This window comes from Adiantum capillus-veneris, chromosome 1, assembly GCF_014529385.1.
Source record: "Adiantum capillus-veneris isolate H3 chromosome 1, ASM1452938v2, whole genome shotgun sequence".
NCBI lineage: Eukaryota > Viridiplantae > Streptophyta > Polypodiopsida > Polypodiales > Pteridaceae > Adiantum > Adiantum capillus-veneris.
The window spans coordinates 130,845,980-130,865,522 of NC_140931.1; the positions used below are offsets into that span (position 1 = coordinate 130,845,980).

General features: G+C 46.3%; 2 protein-coding genes across 3 annotated transcripts in view; one reads left to right on the top strand and one right to left on the bottom strand.

The window, feature by feature from the left end:
* Positions 1–19,543, bottom strand: part of GCR1 (G-protein-coupled receptor 1) — a 102,349-nt gene that overhangs the window by 36,432 nt on the left and 46,374 nt on the right. The window lies entirely within an intron of this gene.
* Positions 13,581–16,322, top strand: LOC147465569 (uncharacterized). Its single transcript, XM_086524803.1, has 7 exons — positions 13,581–13,728; positions 13,874–13,949; positions 14,079–15,036; positions 15,138–15,697; positions 15,793–15,839; positions 16,094–16,138; positions 16,246–16,322. Exons 1-7 carry the CDS (start codon positions 13,581–13,583, stop codon positions 16,320–16,322), a joined length of 1,911 nt encoding a protein of 636 aa, XP_086380929.1.

Consider the following 19,543-nt stretch of genomic DNA (forward strand, 5'->3'; position numbering starts at 1 on the left):
TGCAGGTTCAGCAAGCAGGCCCATTTTATTCATGTCAGGAAGAAGATAAAATCTGACCACATGGTACGGTTGTTTATGTACAATGTTTTAAAGTACGTGATATGCTACAATCTATTGTCAGTGATCGTGATCCTCGTATGATGAACCTATTTTGAAGAGGCTTGTTTCAAAACATGGGCACCACGCTCAAGTTTTCATCCTCATTTCATCCACAAACTGATGGGCAATCAGAAGAGGCTATTTCTACTACCTTAGATCTGCTGAAATGTTATGTGTCAGATAATAAGGGCAAGTGGGAACAATATCTACCCATGCTTGAGTATGCGTACAACAATATGGTGCATTCGTCAACAGGCAAGGCACCTTTTGAGATTGTTGAGGGTGGCAAAAAGGTTCCTCCCATTTTGCACACAAAGGACAAAATTTTTGAGCCAGATCGATATGTAGAAAACATGGATGAAATGTATAAGAAGATCAAGCTTGCCTTGGAGAAGACTTAGGCAAAGCAAAAAAGGGTTGTTGATCGTCACCGACGTGAATTGTTGCTTTCACTAGGTGCTTGGGTACTTTTACGATTTGAAAAGGCAAGGATAAAGAAGATGAAGGGCAAGGAAAGGCTGTTTCCGAAGCTCAGTGTCACCAGGAGGTGTATTTTTCCTGTTGCCTTCCGTAATTAAGTATTAGATATATTTATTTTATTTTTACTTGTTTGTCCCAAAACCCTTGAAAAGGTGCAAGTGGACATTGCATGGCCAGTGTAAAACGGCTGCAGCCAAATGGGTTTCTCACATCGGGGATCTAGGTCGGTCAGACAGGGACTGCTCGGGCCAGTTAGCACTGAATTCTGATGAGTATGGAAGCTCGTGTGCGCCAAACTGGAATTTGGGCCACTTGTCAAGTCACTGCAACTTTATAAGTTGAAAGGGGCCAGTAAATTAACCCACATTGTAGATGGTGGTCAAATGGTAGTCTTCAATGATGGTCAGGAGACCGATAGGGACGCCATGGAAGCATCTCCTAAAATTTAGGGAACTGCTATTTTTGACCAGAAAATGTGTTCGCGTCATTAGCTCTGGAATGACAAGGGGAACATTTTATTGCTCTGCTGCCAAGTCAACTGACACACCAGTTGAGATATTTTTAGCAGGGAAAGCCCAAACTCGGAAACGGGGCGACGTGTCGGCCTGTGAGCAATTCTGCCACTCTGGGAGGCAAAAACGAGCTGCATATCAACAAAGGGGGCGCCATTTTCAGCCTCAGGTGGATTGTAGCAGGTACAGAAGCTATGGAATGCTTACCTTGCCCTCTATGCACAGTATGGTGACGGGAGTGATGCCCCGCACGCTACATACTGCTCTCTTTCTCCCCTACGTACAGTATGTTATGCCCCACTAGTGGGCTTCTCATTTGACCTATGTACAGTTCTGGGGGTTTATGCGCGTTTGCCAAGGCAAGAGCCTTCTGAACAGGAACCGGATTAGCTAATTGCTAATCCCCCACAGGTACGCACAGTTCCATCACGAAAGATTGCGAGTTTGGAGAGTTTTCTTGCGTGAAAACTCGTCCAATTCACAAGGGAACTGTCCCATTGTGTGCGGGAGCCCTTGGGACACGCGTAGGCGTGTTCGCTCCGCTAAAAACGATCCGAAACAGGGAATTACAGCTTGCTGTGTTTTTCTGCAGGTTTAGGGTTTCGCACCTAAATTGCAAGGGAGCATCGGGGGAGCCTTGTGAGAGCCTTGGGATGCGTGTACAGGCTTTTGGGCTCCCGACAGTGAAAAACAGAGAATTACAGCCGGCTGAATTTCTGTGACAGCTCACCAGAAAGCTTCCAGATATCGAGGGAATCCGTCCTAGACAGGTGTTTTTGACCTACAGGGTTTTTTGCGCTGTTATGCTGTCGAAATCAGGTCGAAAACCTGCGTTTTCAGCCCTCGCCAGGTTTGGACAGCTTTGTGAAAGCTTGTGCTAAGTGGTCGGATCGTCTACCTTAATTTGAATAAAGAAATACCGAAAAGGGCGCCAGTCTTTGGGGCCTACAGGGTATCGGTCTCGTGTGCGCAGTGACATTCTAGTCGCTAGACGCAACTATGTTCTCTTCCCTTCTCAGTGCTCTGTGTAAAGTTAACAGGTAATTGAAATAGTACCGCCCTCTACATTGTACGGGCCGGTTATATGGTTCCATCGACGGGATAGTCACTTTTTCTTCAAAAAGTGCAGCGTGGATTGTTGTGGGTGAAAGCAACACAGAGCTTGTCGATATGGCACAGAAGAGAGACCAAGTACCTGAAGAGGGATCTTCCTCACATGGCACAGAGAAAATTCCTTCAACTCTTCAAGAAGAGGACAGGTTGTTTAGAACTCAACTGCGTTGTTGCATGGACATGTTTCAGCAGTTGGGTAACAACCCAAGGATGCAGGAATTCTTACAGGCTCCGACACAGGGTTTTCAGCCTCCTACACAGGGCATGACTGAGCCGTTGCAAGAAAAGGAGATTTCCAATGCGCAGAGGACTCATGATGCTCGAGGGAAAGCCCATGTGGTTGAGCAACTAGCGGTGTCCAATGATCCAAAGCAACTTGCTTTAGCTGGACAGGAACCGTTTGTGAATGGTCAAGGGAGCAATGAACAGGCTATGCGTCAGACCCTTCCATTACCTAATACTTATCCTGGTTATTTTGGAGGTGGTTCAGTGTTTCAAGCTATGGCTGGACCTTCCACAGGTTATATGCCAGGGAATGTGTTCGGGACAATGCAAACAGGCATGGGTAACCCTATGTACGCGAACATGGGTGTCCAACCAGGTTTTCAGGTGCCTATGGCCAGTTTCGAGTGCCTGGAACACAATTTGGTATGGTTGGTTTTTCGCAGCCATGTACAAAACGCAGATATGACAGGGAAAATAGTTGATGCGAGTGCTGGAATGAACACTCATGGAGCACCACTGTTACAGGCACCTGTTTATGATAATGTGGCTCCTTTGAGTCAGCCTAAGGATTACAAGGAAGGTGGGCAGGGAGTGAAGTTTGAAACTTTCAGAGGAACTGAGGACCAATTGAAGGCTTTGACCTTCATACAGCAGTTCGATGCAGCTTATGCTGGAGGAAACTTCACGGAATCTTCAAAGATACGCAAGGCTGCCACTTTCTTGAAAGGGAATGCGCTCCAATGGTGGACCGCATTGTTGAATCAGGGTCAAGCCCCAACAACGTGGGTCCAATTCAAACAGCTTTTTGCGCCTGCATGGTTGACAAACACTTTTGAAGTGGATGTAATGACGGAATGGCACGAGTTGAATGCTAAACAGTGTGCGGATCTGGAAGAGTACAATAAACAGTTTTGGGCCGCACTGTTGCCAGTCACCTCTTACAGGTTTGTGCCATTGTCAGAACAGATTGAGAAGTCCTGTTGCGGATTGCCCAAGAAAATCAGGGACTACTGCACAAAGACTACTGTCATGAATATGTTTAAGTTGATAGAGAATGCAAGAGTGGCCAACAATCTGTCGAAGGGAGATTCCGATGGATTTAATAACCACAAGAAAGGGTCCCAGGGCAAACAGTTTTCAGCCAAGGGCAATGTTGCAGCAAAGCCTTCTGAGCCTCCCACAAAGAAGCCCTCCACTGAAGAAGGTGATACGTCCAAGAAGCAGTCTAAGTCTTCTTCGGGACGAGGACAAGGACAAAAGAGGCATTTTTCTGGCAAAACTTTTGAAGAACGGAAAGCTCTTAGGGAGGCCAAGAAATGCTACATTTGTGAACAGGAAGGACACTTTGCAAATGAGTGCCCATAGAAGAAGTCACAGGATAAGGATGACAAGTCAGACCATAAAGGGAAGAAGCCAAAGCCGAGTGCAGGACTTGTTCCAGATTTGGTTGGAGATCAACCAAACACAGATGCCACGGAGCTGTGCAGAGCTTGGGGCAAAGTTAGAGACCAGACAGTGCTGGTTTTCTTTGATCCAGGAGCCCGTGCAAATTTCATATCACCAGAATTGGCATCAAAGTTGGGCATTCGTGCAGAGGAGATGGGTATGACAGGCGAAGCAGGTTTGGCATGCCCAGGACATTCAGAGCCTGTTACTCCCATTCTGGGAAAGCTTCGTCTGCACATTCAGAGCTATGTGGATGCGGAAGAATTTCATATTATGCCGCTTGAGGGCTGTGATGTGTTATTGGGTATCTCATGGTGTTACAGGTTGCATGCTATGGTGGATACTTACAACAAAAAGATTACCCTTGTACATAGAGGAAAGACTCATGTCCTTGATGTAAAGCTTAAAGGCGAGTCTGTTCCAATTGTTTCTGCTTCTGCTATTTCATCTGTAATAAAGAATCATCTTTCTGCGTACTTGATTTTTGCAAAAGAAGTACCTCAAGTTGTATCTAATTTGTCTACCTTAGATAAAGACAGGTCAACTTTTTTGAGTGGTTTCAGTGATTGTTTTTCGGACTCTTTGCCAGGGGAGTTACCTCTTGAGAGACCTGAGGATCATACTATAGATCTTGTGCCAGGTTCTAGTCCACCGAATAGACCACCATACAGGGTTAGTGCAGCCCAGCAAAAAGAGATTATGGGTCAGGTCAATGAGCTTTCAGAGAAGGGGCTGATTCAGCCCAGTTCATCCCCTTTTTGTTCGCCTGTACTCTTAGTGCAGAAGAAGGATGGTTCATGGCGCATGTGCATTGACTATCGCGCCTTGAATAAGAATACCATCAAGAACAGGTTCCCCATACCGAGGATACATGACATTCTTGATCGGCTTGAGGGAGAGTCATTGTTTACAAGAATAGACCTAAAGAGCGGGTATCATCAGATACGCATTAGACCAGAAGATGTCCATAAGACTGCGTTCAGGACAACATTTGGTCTCTATGAGTTTCTTGTCATGCCATTTGGTCTCACAAATGCTCCTGCCACATTTAATAGAATGATGGACAGAATTTTTAGACCACATAGAAACTTCGTGGGTACCTTCTTTGATGACATGATTGTCTACTCAAAGTCTGAAGAGGAGCATAGGGATCACTTGACCGCAGTTTTCAATGAGCTACGCAAGAATAGGCTACTCATCAATGCGAAGAAAAGTGAGTTCTTTTTGCAAGAAATTCACTTCCTTGGGCACATTGTTTCAAAGGATGGGGTACGCATGGATCCCACTAAAGTGGAAGCAATGAGGTCATGGCCAGACTTGAAGTCTGTACATGACATTCGAAGCTTTCTAGGTTTATGTTCCTATTACAGGAGGTTCATCCGAAATTTTGCTGAGATTGCTTCTCCACTCCATGCACTGCAAGGAAAAGGAGTTACTTTCAAGTGGACAGCCAAGGAAATTTTAGCGTTCAAACACTTGAAAGAGAAGCTGACTTCAGATCCGGTAATTATTTTGCCAGATCTTTCTAAACCTTTTGTGGTTCAATGTGATGCGTGTGGCCATAGTCTTGGTGCAGTTCTAATGCAGAATGGCCGAGCAGTCACATATGAGAGCAGAATTCTTTTGAAGACTGAAAGGAACTTGCAAGTCTATGAGAAAGAATTGCTGGCAGTAATTCATGCTCTCACTAGTTGGAAACACTATTTGCTAGGGGCTGATTTTGTTGTCCAAACGGATCATCAAACCTTGCGATATTTTCTTACACAGACGAAGTTGTCTGAGAAGCACATGTGATGGGCAAACATCTTGTCAATGTTCCATTTTCAGATTGTGCATGTGCAAGGGAAAAAGAACGTGGTGGCTGATGCGTTGTCACGAAAGCCCCAAATTTCAGCAGTGTCAATTCCGTACCATTGTGAACTAGACGAAATGAAGACACAATATGCTGAAGATTCAGATTTTGCAAGGATCTATGACCAGCTTGTTGATGGGCAACATCATGAGCACTATATGCTTAAGAATGACTTTCTCATGATGCATGGAAAGTTATGCGTTACTAAACACTTACGGCCAAAGATTTTGATGGAAGGTCATGCTCCACCTTATGCTGGGCATCGTGGAATTGATGCGACAGTGAAAGGGGTTGAGGCATTCTTCTATTGGCCAGCTTTGCGTCAAGATGTTGACACATTTGTAAGATCATGCTTAGTATGCCAAAAAGTCAAATTTGACAGACAAAAGCAACCGGGATTGTTGCAGCCATTGCCGATCCCTGATAGGCCATGGGAAAGTATAGCAATGGACTTTATCTTTGATCTTCCAAGGACGCAAACACGAAATGATGGGATTTGGACTATCATTTGTAGGTTCAGTAAGCAGGCCCATTTCATTCCTGTTAGGAAGAAGATAAAGCCAGAACACATGGTCAAGATATTCATGAGCAATATCTTTAAATATCATGGGATGCCTCAGTCAATTGTCAGTGACAGGGATCCACGTATGACGAGTCTTTTCTGGAAGGCATTGTTTGAGAACATGGGCACTACGCTCAAGTTCTCTTCTTCGTTTCATCCGCAAACTAATGGACAGTCAGAAGAGGCAAATTCTATTGTCTTGGACCTGCTCAAATGTTATGTCTCAGAGCACAAGGAAACTTGGGAACACCATCTCCCATTGGTTGAATATGCTTACAATAACACTGTGCATACATCAACAGGTAAGGCACCATTTGAGATAGTGGAAGGAGGAAAGAAAGTCCCACCCATTTTGCAGACTAAGGACAAGATATTTGAGGCAAACAAGTATGTGCAAGATATGGATGAAACATACAGGAAGATAAAGATTGCTCTTGAGAAGACTCAGGCTAAGCAAAAGAAAGCTGCTGATCGTCACCGTCGTGAACTTGTATTTTCACTTGGTGATTGGGTACTTTTGCGCTTTGAAAAGGCCAGGTTAAGGAAAAGGAAAGGCAAGGAACGCTTGTTTCCTAAGCTCAGTATGCGATATTATGGTCCTTTTCAGATTTCAGAAAAGATCAGCGATGTAGCTTACAGGTTAAAGCTACCGGAAGGCTGGAAAATACATAATGCTTCTAAGGCCCTTTGTTGGTGATGTGCCAGAGAATATGCTTGATGAGGAACAACCCGAAGTGGAAGAATTGGATGAAATCCTTGTTCCTGAACAGATATTGGCACATAAAGAAAGAAAGGTTAGAGGAAAGGTTGCAAGACGCTATTTGGTGAAGTTCAAGAACTATCCATCATTAGATGCCAAATGGATGGAAGAGTCTGAATTGCTTGATTCACCTCACCTATTGCAATTGTATCTTGAAGCCTTTCAAATGGAACCCACAGTGACTTGATGCAGCCTTTTTGGAGCAAGACAAGAGCATGGTTCATGATGCTCAAGAGAGTAGTTAAGCAATTGTATCTACTCTTTCCATACAGAATTTAGCTAGAGAAGTTTGTGCTCAAGAGTACACTAGAAGACTTCTATGCTTGATATATGTGTCGTAGCCAGGTTGGTGGGATTGTTTAATCGTCCAACGCTACATTTCCCGAACCATGTATATCTTGGATTCCCATCATAGAATATATGTGATATCAAGAGATATCTGCATGTATTATTGGCATGCAAGCGAGGTCGCTTGTAGTATTTCAAGGGTGGGGTGTGTCACCAGGAGGTGTATTTTTCCTGTTGCCTTCCGTAAATAAGTATTAAATATATTTATTTTATTTTTACTTGTTTGTCCCAAAACCCTTGAAAAGGTGCAAGTGGACATTGCATGGCCAGTGTGAAACGGCTGCAACCAAATGGGTTTCTCACATCGGGGATCTAGGTCGGTCAGACAGGAACCGCCCCGATAGGGACACCATGGAAGCATCTCCTAAAATTTAGGGAACTGCTATTTTTGACCAGAAAATGTGTTCGTGTCATTAGCTCTGGAATGACAAGGGGAACATTTTATTGCTCTGCTGCCAAGTCAACTGACGCACCAGTTGAGATATTTTTAGCAGGGAAAGCCCAAACTCGGAAACTGGGCGACGTGTCAGCCTGTGAGCAATTCTGCCACTCTGGGAGGCAAAAACGAGCTGCATATCAACAAAGGGGGCGCCATTTTCAGCCTCAGGTGGATTGTAGCAGGTACACAAGCTATGGAATGCTTACCTTGCCCTCTATGCACAGTATGGTGACGGGAGTGATGCCCCGCACGCTACATACTGCTCTCTTTCTCCCCTACGTACAGTATGTTATGCCCCACTAGTGGGCTTCTCATTTAACCTATGTACAGTTCTGGGGGTTTATGCACGTTTGCCAAGGCAAGAGCCTTCTGAACAGGAACCGGATTAGCTAATTGCTAATCCCCCACAGGTACGCACAATTCCATCACGAAAGATTGCGAGTTTGGAGAGTTTTCTCGCGTGAAAACTCGTCCAATTCACAGGGGAACAGTCCCATTGTGTGCGGGAGCCCTTGGGACACGCGTAGGCGTGTTCGCTCCGCTAAAAACGATCCGAAACGGGGAATTACAGCTTGCTGTGTTTTTCTGCAGGTTTAGGGTTTCGCACCTAAACTGCAAGGGAACATCGGGGGAGCCTCGTGAGAGCCTTGGGATGCGTGTACAGGCTTTTGGGCTCCCGACAGTGAAAAATAGAGAATTACAGCCCGCTGAATTTCTGTGACAGCTCACCAGAAAGCTTCCAGATATCGAGGGAATCCGTCCTAGACAGGTGTTTTTGACCTACAGGGGTTTTTGCGCCGTTATGCTGTCGAAATCCGGTCGAAAACCTGCGTTTTCAGCCCTCGCCAGGTTTGGACAGCTTTGTGAAAGCTTGTGCTAAGTGGTCGGATCGTCTACCTTAATTTGAATAAAGAAATACCGAAAGGGGCGCCAATCTTTGGGGCCTACAGGGTATCGGTCTCGTGTGCGCAGTGACATTCTAGTCGCTGGACGCAACTGTGTTCTCTTCCCTTCTCAGTGCTCTGTGTAAAGTTAACAGGTAATTGAAATAGTACCGCCCTCTACGTTGTACGGGCCGGTTATACTCAGCTTGTATTACTATGGCCCTTTTCAAGTACTTGAGAAGATCAACGATGTTGTGTATAGGCTGAAATTGCCTAACACTTGGAAGATTCATAATGCGTTTCACGTGAGTCTTCTAAGACTCTTTGTGGGTGATGTTCCATAAGATATGCGAGATGAAGATCAGCCAGAAGTGAAGGAACTTGATGAGATCTTGATACCTGAGTAGATTTTGGCACTTAAGGAAAGAAAAGTTAAGGGACAAGTTGCAAGACGTTATTTGGAGAAGTTCAAGAACTATCCACCTATGGATGCAAAGTGGATGGAAAAGTGTGAACTTCATCAAATGTATTGCAGGTTTACCTTGAAGCCTTTGGGTTACAACCTACGTATGCCCCAACCCAACGTGTTCGAAAGAGGCGTAATGATGGAGCTAGCACATCAAATGTACATACGGAATCAGTGCAATAGAAGTGGACATTGTTTACAAATGCTAATGGTATTATGCTCACTTCTATCGTAGATGAAATGACAAAAGTATGAAGGTCTTATTAAGTCATCTATATCTATGTTTCATGACCTTTCCTACAGATACATGTGATGATAAAAGGGTGCTAATCACACTAAATTATCTATGACATATATATTTGGCATGCAATCAAGGACGTTTGCGGTTTCAAGAGGGGGGTATGTCATGACGTTGTGGCAACCACTAACCTTAGTTGTTCTTTTATTTCCCTTGATTTTTATTTAATTTTTGGGACCCTCTTTTTAAAGTCACAAATGGCCAGACATTGTGTGGCCCGTGTGAAACGGTCGACGACCGAGAGTTTCATCAGCAATCGGGAAGGGCAGGTCGCCACGAGATGGACGGGCCAGTCGGCACTAGAATCCGAGCAGTAAAAGGGTGTCTAGGCTCAGCTCACAGTCATTTAGGGCCCTCACTACACTTACAAGTTAGTGGGTACTAAGAAATTAACTCAAAAGAGGCATAAGGGACACATGGCGGCTCTAGATGCACTTGCCAAGTCTGCAAGAAGAGGAGGGGGCTGGTTTCTGGCTATAAGTGACTACAGTGTGTGTCAGTAGTGGATCAAGTGATCACAGCTTTAATGGAAAGCTTGCCTTCTCCCTTGCTCTATGTAGCACGATAATTTGCTCTGGTGCATCTCTCCCTCCCCTTTAGACATATGGTAATGCCCCACTAGGTCGGCTTCTCACATGACCATGTACAGTTCTCCGGTTTTATGCGCGTTTGACGAGGCGAGAGCCTTTTATACAGGAACCGGGCTAATTGCTAATCCCTCACAGGTACACACAGTTCCATCGCGAAGGATTGCAAAGACGAAGAGTTTTCTCGCGTGAAAACTCGTCCGCTTCAAAGGGGAACTGTCCCATTGCGTGCGGGAGCACCTGAGACACACGTAGACCTGTTTGCTCCGCCCAAAACGATCCAAAACAGAAAATTACATCCTGCTGTGTATTTCTGCAGGTTTAGGGTTTCGCACCTAGACTGCAGGACATCGCCAAGGGAGCCTCGAGAAAGCCTCTGGATGCTTAAACAAGGCTTTGGGCACTTGACAGAGTCAAAACAGGGAATTACAGCACGCTGAAATTGACCTGCAGCTCACTGGAAAGCTTCTGAACCGCAAGGGAAAGTGTCCTTGACGTGTACTTTTGACCTACAAAGCTTTTTGCACCATTATGCTGGCGAAATTGGGTCAAAAACCCGCATTTACAGCCATGGACAGGTTTGGACAGCCTGGTGAGAGTTAGGTGAAAGTGTTTGGAGCGTCTATTTGCAATAAGAATAAAGAAATACCGAAAGGGGCCATTCTTTGGGGCCAACAGGGTGTCGCTATCTGCTTGGTAGCATTCTAGCTATCAGTCGTGGTTTGTGTGAAGTGTTAATTCCAATTACAGGTTTATTCGTGAAGTTCCTTTGTGTCGTAGAGTTTATCAAGTTAAAGTCTACCGCCCTATGGGCCGGTTTCAAGATGTTTTCCCATCTCACTTGCTTATCTGAAAGTTGTTTCTGGGACAAGAAGTATCTGAGACTCTGATGATTTGTAAACACTATAAAATCTACTCCGAGCACAAAATGTCACCATTAAGAGCATGTATGACCGCTAATAACTCCTCCTCGTAGATCTGCGCAACCTGCTCTGTTCGCGAGAGCATTCTACTCTCAGAGGCTACAACATGGCCCTCCTGCATTAAGACTGCCCCAGATTGCGTCCACACGCATCACAGTAAACCTCAAATTGTTTTTGCAAATCTGATAAATTCAACACAGGACCAGTTGTCAATTTTTCCTTAAGAGTCTTGAATGTAAGAGATGGGTTTGCATCACTCTTGGAGAACACAATGATGTCATCGAAAAAGGTGCCCACAAATGACCTATGCTCTCTAAAAATCATGTCTATCATCCTCTTGAACGTTGCAAGAGCAATTGTGAGACCAAAAGGCATCGCCAAATACTTGTGAAATTCGAAGGACGTCTTGAGCGCGGTCTTGTATAAGAGATGGGTTTGCTTCACTCTTGGAGAACGCGATGCTGTCGTTGAAAAAGGTGCCCACAAATGACCTATGCTCTCTAAACATCTTGTCCATCATCCTCTTGAACGTTGCAGGAGCATTTGTGAGAACAAAAAGCATCATCAAATACTCGTACAATTCGAAGGACGTCTTATATACTGCTCCTGGAGTGATCGCGATCTTATGATAGCAACTTTTCAGGTTGATTCTACTAAAACACGTAGAACCCTGTAGCCTATCCAATATATCATCCATCATGGGTATTGAAAACCTGTGATATTGTTGAGAGCTCTGTAGTCAATGCACATTCTCCAAGATCCATCTTTCTTTCGTACGAGAAGCACTCGTGAACAATAAGGTGATGTACTTCGGTGAATTAGACCCTTTTCAAGAAGTTGTCTTACTTGGTTCATAATTTCCTCATTCTGGGCTCTGCTTACTCTATAAGATGGCTGGTTTGGTTGTGTGTTGCCGGGAATCAAATCTATTGTATGATCTTCGGGTCACTGTGTAGCGCGGATAATGTGTCGTGCTCTCTACAGTGGGTGGTCCTCAATGCAATGTGCGTGACAATCTCACTCAAACAGACTGAAAAGAAAGGAAACAATAGACATCTACTGAGCTCACAAAGACACAACAACAGACCAGAACATATGACTCGACTATCTCAAAGAACTGATACAGACTCTGGCGTGGCAGCACACTCAGCTCCAGCCCAGGACTCACAAGTACAATGGGGGTGTCGAGGCTCAGATGTGCTGGGATGGTGAATAAGTGCCCTGTGTATAGACTCACTCTAGACGACTATGTAAAAGATAATGAAGAAGATGATGATAATGACCCAACGGCCCATAAATGTCAGCCACCTAAGCCAACCTCCAAAGTGAGTGGTGGTGGTGACCTGGCCACGATGTCCACTAGACCACCGTCCGTATCCTGCCACGTGTCACTGCCCTGCCCAACCCAACCCAGAGAGTTTGTCCAGTGTGAACCAGACCAAACCAACTGTACTAACTGAGTGTCCTGTGAAAGTGACACTGTAGCCTGCTACAGGTTGCCCGCCACAAGACCGCTCACTGTCTCGGTGAGAGGAAATATTGAAAAACTAGGAAATACTGGAAAACTGTGAAATAAAACCAGTAGGTACCGCATGTAAATCTTTCTTGAAGCAGGTGTTAGGCCCATGACCTTACATACCTCAAAAGTGGAGTTAAAAACACTGCGCTGCTTGCAATCGCCTTAAGCCTCTAACTAAGCAGGAAACCAGTATGTATGATTGCATAGCCTAAGAATCCCAATTGGCAACTAAAATGAGGCTCTACAGCAAAGAGATAAGCTCAGTTTGATTCCAGCGCATCTTTATCTTCCCTAACCATAGTGATAGGAAAATGACTTGGTCCATGCTTGCAGTTGCAGATGAACCTTGCCACACTTTTTGCAACAACACTCTTCTTGAAAAGAGGAATGACCATAAGCCCAAGTAACACCGCAAATAGGGTTAAGCTTCATCATGATGGCAGAACGAAAAAGCCTTCACAGCAACAAGATGGGAACCAAGTGAATGCTTGAGAGCCAGCTGATCATGCGGGGTGGAGGGGGGGGGGGGGGGGGGGGGGGGGGGGGGGGGGGAACTTGCTGAGGCTGAGGGGTGGGGAGGGCTAGATAGGGGCGAGTGGTGGAAGGGGGTGGGTAGGGGCGAGGGGGGGCTGGTTAGGGGCGAGGGGAAGGGAGGGGGTGGGTAGGGGCGAGGGCAAGGGAGGGGTGGGTAGGGGCGAGGGGTGGCTGGGTAGGGGCGAGGGGGAAGTGGGTAGGGGCGAGGGTAAGAGAGGGGGTGGGTAGGGGCGAGGGGGAAAAGGGTAGGGGCGAGGGGGAAGTGGGAAGGGGCGAGGGCAAGGGAGGGGGTGGGTAGGGGCGAGGGGGTGGGTAGGGTAGGGGCGAGTAGGGGGTGGGTAGGGGAGAGGGTAAGAGAGGGGGTGGGTAGGGGCGAGTAGAGGATGGGTAGGGGCGAGGGTAAGAGAGGGGTTGGGTTGGGGTGAGTGTGTGAAGGGGGGACCAAGGGCGAGGAGGTGTGAGGGGGACTAGGGCTGTAGATGAAGTCCATGGTCCACTGGTTGAGAGAGGAGATGCTACAGAGCGCAACCACCATGAGCAAGACAACTATCATAAAAATAGAATTCATCAGGCAGGACGAGCTCTATGAAGGGAGCTTTGTTCTGGGAGAAGCAGACACCAACAAGGTTGTTTCCGTACGTATGTACGGACTGATTCCATACCGTACGGTACGTCCATACGGTATCCGTACGTACCGTACGATTCCGTACGTGCCAAGTGTTTTAAAAAAAAAATTCGCCGACGGTGCCTAATACGCCTTGGTTGGACTGGTTGGGCGAGGCCTTTAATAAGTCCACCTATCCTATACTGGTTATTATCACAACAGAGAACCAGAGAGTAGAACAGAGTCTCTGCACAGTGTTTTCACAGAGACCAAGGAAGGATTTGCCGCCACCGATAAGGTTCTTTCTCCCTCCCTCCCTCCCTCCCTTTGTGTTTGGAGTCTGCAAGGAGGCACTCTAGAGTCCTGACCTCACGAAAGATTGTAAGTTTTGTATTCAACTTTGAAGTGTGCGTTAATTGTGTTGCAGAGTTATCATGCCTCGTCAACCTAATCCTCTTTGGGCCGAGCACACCAATGTCCTGAGAGTTGTCAACACAGGAGGCCAAGCAGGTTCAGGGACTCGCACTTGGGTGTGCAAGTACTGCAGAGAGCAGATGACGAGTACAATTACCAGGGTTTTGAAGCACCTCACTGGTATTGGCACCACTGGACATTGTGGGGGTTACGAGGCTGTCCCGCCAGCATTGAGGGATGCCTTGATTTTGGAGCATTTTCCTCCAGGATCTACTGCATCGTCACAATCAGGGGGAGCACGTGCAGCAGCAGCAGCAGCAGAGGATGCCTTGCAGGATGCATTACTTGGAGATATTCGCGGCTCTGCGTCTGCAACGCCATCATTTGCAGGCACTAATAGAAAGAGAGCTCGTGTTTCACAAGCTGAGTATGAGGGTGCTAGTGCTTCAGCAGCAAGTGCAGGTGGGGTTGAGGGTGTACGTGGCCCAAGGCAAACCACATTGCCATCACGTGTACACAGTGATTCATGGGTAAAAGAGCGACAGAAAGTTGCAGAGATGGAGATTGCGCGGACTCTCATAGAGTGCAACATTGCATTCAATGTGTTGAAGACTGATCAATGGAAGAGGATGGTGAGAGCTATTTCACAGGTTGGTGCTATAGATTCCTGGAATGGTCTTGACTACCAAAAGATGCGCACTACCATGCTTGACGACCAGAAAGAGATCATAGACAGAGCATTGACTGCAGTGAAGGTTGGGTGGCAACAATTTGGATGCACTATTCTTTCTGATGGGTGGAGTGACACGCGGAGGCGCCACATTATCAATATCCTTGTTTCCTCCTGCTTGGGCACATACTTCTTACGAGCCGTAGATGCAGGTAAAGCTGGAGAACGCATTTCTGCGGAGTTCATCTTCAAACATATTCGCCAGGCCATAAAGGAGGTTGGGGAGAAGAACGTCGTGCAGGTAGATACTGAGTCCTGACCATGTGGCATGCACATTTGAATTTTGCATACATTGTCCAACGTAATAATGTCCACACTTCATTTAATATCTTGTCATTGTAGGTGGTCACTGAAAATGCCTCCAATTGCAAGGCCATGGGGGATATGGTGGAGGCTCAGTTCAAGCACATTGTGTGGACACGATGTGCTGCACATTGCCTAGACCTTCTCATGGAGGACATAGGCAAACTTCCCTGGGTGCAGCCTACAATGTCTGATGCGTCCAAGCTTACCACTTTTTTACGCAAAAAACACCAGGCCTTGGCAATCTTCAGGAGCCACAGCACAGTAGACATGGTGCGTCCCTCGAAGACCAGATTTGCATACATGTATCTAGTGCTTCAGAGGCTGTTCAGATTGAGAGATCCACTGTTGCAAACACTTGTGGATCCAAAGTGGAGATTGATGTACCACACTCAGTCAGAGGCGACCAAGTACATTCAAAGAAAGGTTCTTGATGAGACCTTCTGGACACAGGTGCAGTCCTTGGCAATGGCTCTACAGCCATTGTATGTACTACTACGGGTCACAGACATGGAGGGCTCTACACTTGGGTTGGTGTATCATCTGTTTAAGCAGATGAAGACACACATTTCTGGATGTACCTCATTGACACAGGATCGGTAAGGACAAACTACAAAGTGCTCTAATGTCCTCATGTGACATGTCTATTATAATTTTTCAAAACACATACTTACTGTGACTATTTTGTTTGCAGTCGTGATGATATTTTGGCTATTGTAGAGACTCGATGGCAGTTCATGCGTCGTCCCATCCATGGGATGGCTGTAGTTCTCCATCCTCTCTACAAGAGCCAAGAATTGTTTGAGGAGGCGTCATTGCTCACACTACGCTCTGAATATCTGAACATTATATATGATGAGGATGAGCAATTGATTCTGGATTCAGAGATGAGTAGCTACATGAACAATTTAGGGCCCACCTTTGTGCGGTCCGTAGCATTGAGAAAGGAAGCTACCAAGCTTCCTTTAACATGGTGGCAGAACTATAGACGTCAGGGCCTTCCCAAGTTGTGCCACCTTGCATTGCACATCCTTTCTCAGGTGAATACTGAAGTTTGAATTATAATTTATAATTATTGAATGATGAATCTATATTGTCACACGTGACACTTGTGACCCATGAGTGTTCGCTATTTGAATTGTTGTAGGATTGCTCAGCTGGGGCATGCGAGCGCAACTGGAGTGCATACTCTCTTATTCACACGAAGATCCGCAATCGTCTTAGCACCAAGCAGTTAGAGAGACTGGTTTATTGACGTGCTAACATGCGGCTTATGCGCAGCTTTCACGCCTTAAGGACACCCAAGCAGGTGAGATTTACATGCACATTTATGAAAACAAGTCAATGATCAAAAGACAGTGTTGAATCATGGACTATGTTTTGTCTTGTCATTGTAGGTGGATCCCACAGAGTTGAAGATGGTGGCAGATCCTACTGCGAAGGAGGTCGATGCACGGATTAGAGATGAGCAGGAGGAGATCCTTCGAGAGTTGCACAGGGAGCTAGAGAGCGTGGATCGCCGGGTCACTAGATCTCGCTCTCGAGCTTACAGTATTCCTCTTCGCATTGTTGCTGCAGATCCAGAGGTTGCACACAGAGAGAGCATTCGCAGAGGAAAGTTACCTCTTCAGCCTGCTCGTAGACGAGCCAATGAGGCTGTTCGACTCATCCACACCCAGAGTTCAGAGGCTGATGATCCAGATGAGGGTGATGCACCCCTAGCATCTGTGCCAGAGGAGAGAGAGCCCGATTATGATGATGAGAGCAATGTCTTTTTCTCCATGCTCTCTGAGTCTTCATCAGCCTCTGATGATGATTTTGAGTAGTAGTGATTGCCCAGTGCTTTGGGTCTTGGGACTTGGACATTTGTCATGACTCATTTATGCTTTTTATTTTGTTGCTTGAGCCACCCAGACTCTTTATTGAGTGACTATGTTATTTTTGTATCAGGATTCAGCATTCAGTTATGTACTTTGACTTACACTATGCCATGTGGTCTGGACTCGATTCTAGCAGTTACTTAACTTGTGGGGTGATTTTAAGTGTTTTTTGAAAGTTGTGGCTATGTTAAGTATTGTGCAGTGTTTTTAAACTAGATAGGTTGTATATAAATTTGAAATTCTTTGTATTTTTAACTTTTAAAAAATATACTACGAATTTTACGTACCTTATGGCCCAAATTATATGGTACAACGTACAGTACGTACCGAACACGTACCGAATACTACGTACCTTACAACCTTGGACACCAATGGGGCTGATTTTTGAGGTGGGGTGAACTCCTGTCGAGGAGATTTCTGCCCGCTTCTATGATCCTCCATAGGCTCACCAAATTCAAAGACTTCCACCAAGGGCGCATCCAGAGTAACTTCTATGACCTTCAACCTTTGAGCTGGCTCATTTGGTGTAGTGACTGTGGAAACATTTGAAGGGCGTGTACCTTCAGGCAAAGAGTGAATAGAGACTCCATAACAAGGCATAGATTTGGTAGCTTCCAACCACTCCAGCAGATCTTCGTCTAACCCTTCACGTGTAGGAGGCTGTTCTTGTTCCGAGTTGGTTTCTATTGACAAAGAAACTTGCTACACCACGGGATCCATACCTCCTTCTAAGAGAATGGGTTGCATCAGGGAGCCAGAAGTATGTATCCACATCGCATCGTTTCCCCAATCATGAAGTGCTTTAGTGTGTCGCAACCATGGTCTTTCAATGAGCAAGGGAAATCCGCCCTCCACCTGGGGAAGACGAACCACAACAAAATCCAAGTTAAATTTAAAGTCTTGGACCTGCAGAGGCACATTGTCCACTATGCCCATTGGGTAGATTGTCCGCTGGTCGGCCAATGTAACTGTGAAGGGAGCAGGGCGAGTAGGTTGTAGACCTAGAGCTAACATAGTGAACTCACGCATCAAGTTGATGCCGGATCCACCATCCACTTTCACTCTTGAGAATTGCCAACCCAACACGGACACTGTCAGGCGAGGGCTTCTATAATCTGTGAGTGGAGCAGCCGGATTGGATATCATATAGGACTCTGATGGTCGCACTGGGAGGTGCCCGCCACTAGGACTTACTCCGGGGTAAAGTGACTGAATAACAGCAAGGGTGTCACTTCTAAAATTCGCGCAGCATGTCATAGAGGGACACTTGTTGGAAAGTGTTCTTCAAGACTGTCTCCGCTGTAAGCTTTTCTTGTTCTACCAGTGGTTTCTTTGGTACCTTGATCTTTTGTAGATCTGAAACTGCTTCCAAGAAAGCTTCATCAATATCGGAGAGCAAAGATTTGGATTCCTTCATGGCACTGTGGGATGGCTTGTTAACAGCTGAAGGCAGGGTATCCACTGGTGTGAGAATGTGTGGGGGAGTTGAACTCGCTGGAATGCTAAGACCGAGAGTGGCTCTCTGGGCCCGGGTGAGGACGCCCGATGGCTCCTCTACCAACTGCAGCGGCTTATTTTGAGGGGTAACCACGTGGGTAGAAGGGGGCGGCTGAGAAACGGTGCTCACTGCTATCAAATTGAGCTTGGGAAAGGCAAACTCATTATGGCTTTGACTTGGGTTCGAAGCCGTGGATGCACGAATTTTAGGGCAATCCTTACTGTAGTGATCCTTCGTTTCGGGGCAATGACGGCAGGGAGGGGACCCTTCTGGCAGGGAGCATTTGCTTTGGTAATGCCCATATTCCCCGCATCTGTAGCACAAAATGGGCCAATTCAAAGGGCAAGGTGGTCCTTGCTCCTGGTGCATTGAGTTGGAGGTGGAGGCATAGAAGCTTTGAGGTGATGAGGGAGCATGGGTATGATAACAGCTCTGAGACGGAAAAGTACTTGGCAATCCTTGCATAGGAGGGACTGTCAGCAAAGGTGGCATATGGTGTGGATGGCCACAAGGAGAAACCATGTTGGATGCAGGAGCTGACCCTTGTTGAAGATTAGGACCAAGACTTTGCTGTATTTGTCGCAATCCCTTGAGGTAGTAACAGTCTTTGTCCTCATGTCCAGATTTTTCACAGAAGTGGCAGTAAACCCGAAGGGGGCATTCCTGTGGAGGGTGCCCTAGAGAGCGGCATGAGCTACACCAAACCATAGCCTTAGTCTCTTGCTGACACTTGAGCTCTTCTAGCTTGCGCTTGATCTGTTCCAATGCCTCGTGATGTGGAGGCTTCTCCTGTCTAAGAGAGAAGGACCTCTCCTCTTGAAGAGCTCGCTGTAACTTTAGGGCTTCCAGTTCCTTGCGTAAAGAAGTTAATGGATCAGTAGGACTTTCCAAAAACACAGAGGGGTTCTCTAGGTGAGGGGAGTTGTTGAACAGCTTCCTAGCCCCCTCTATCCTAGTAGCAGCTATAATGAACTCCTCCAGAGTGGCGTCGGGTGGGAGACTCTCTCGGAGTTTTTGCTAAGAAGTTTTGGGAAGCGCCTTCTCCACCCACTTCTTAACCATGAATT

What these genes read in the sequence shown, in the direction of transcription:
- LOC147465569 (XM_086524803.1), top strand. Translation starts at nt 13,581, where the DNA reads ATGAGCAAGACAACTATCATAAAAATAGAATTCATCAGGCAGGACGAG. An exon ending in GATTTGCCGCCACCGATAAG is followed by an intron (nt 13,950 to 14,078) that starts GTTCTTTCTCCC and finishes ATTGTGTTGCAG; the next exon opens with AGTTATCATGCCTCGTCAAC. An exon ending in ACCTCATTGACACAGGATCG is followed by an intron (nt 15,698 to 15,792) that starts GTAAGGACAAAC and finishes TTTTGTTTGCAG; the next exon opens with TCGTGATGATATTTTGGCTA.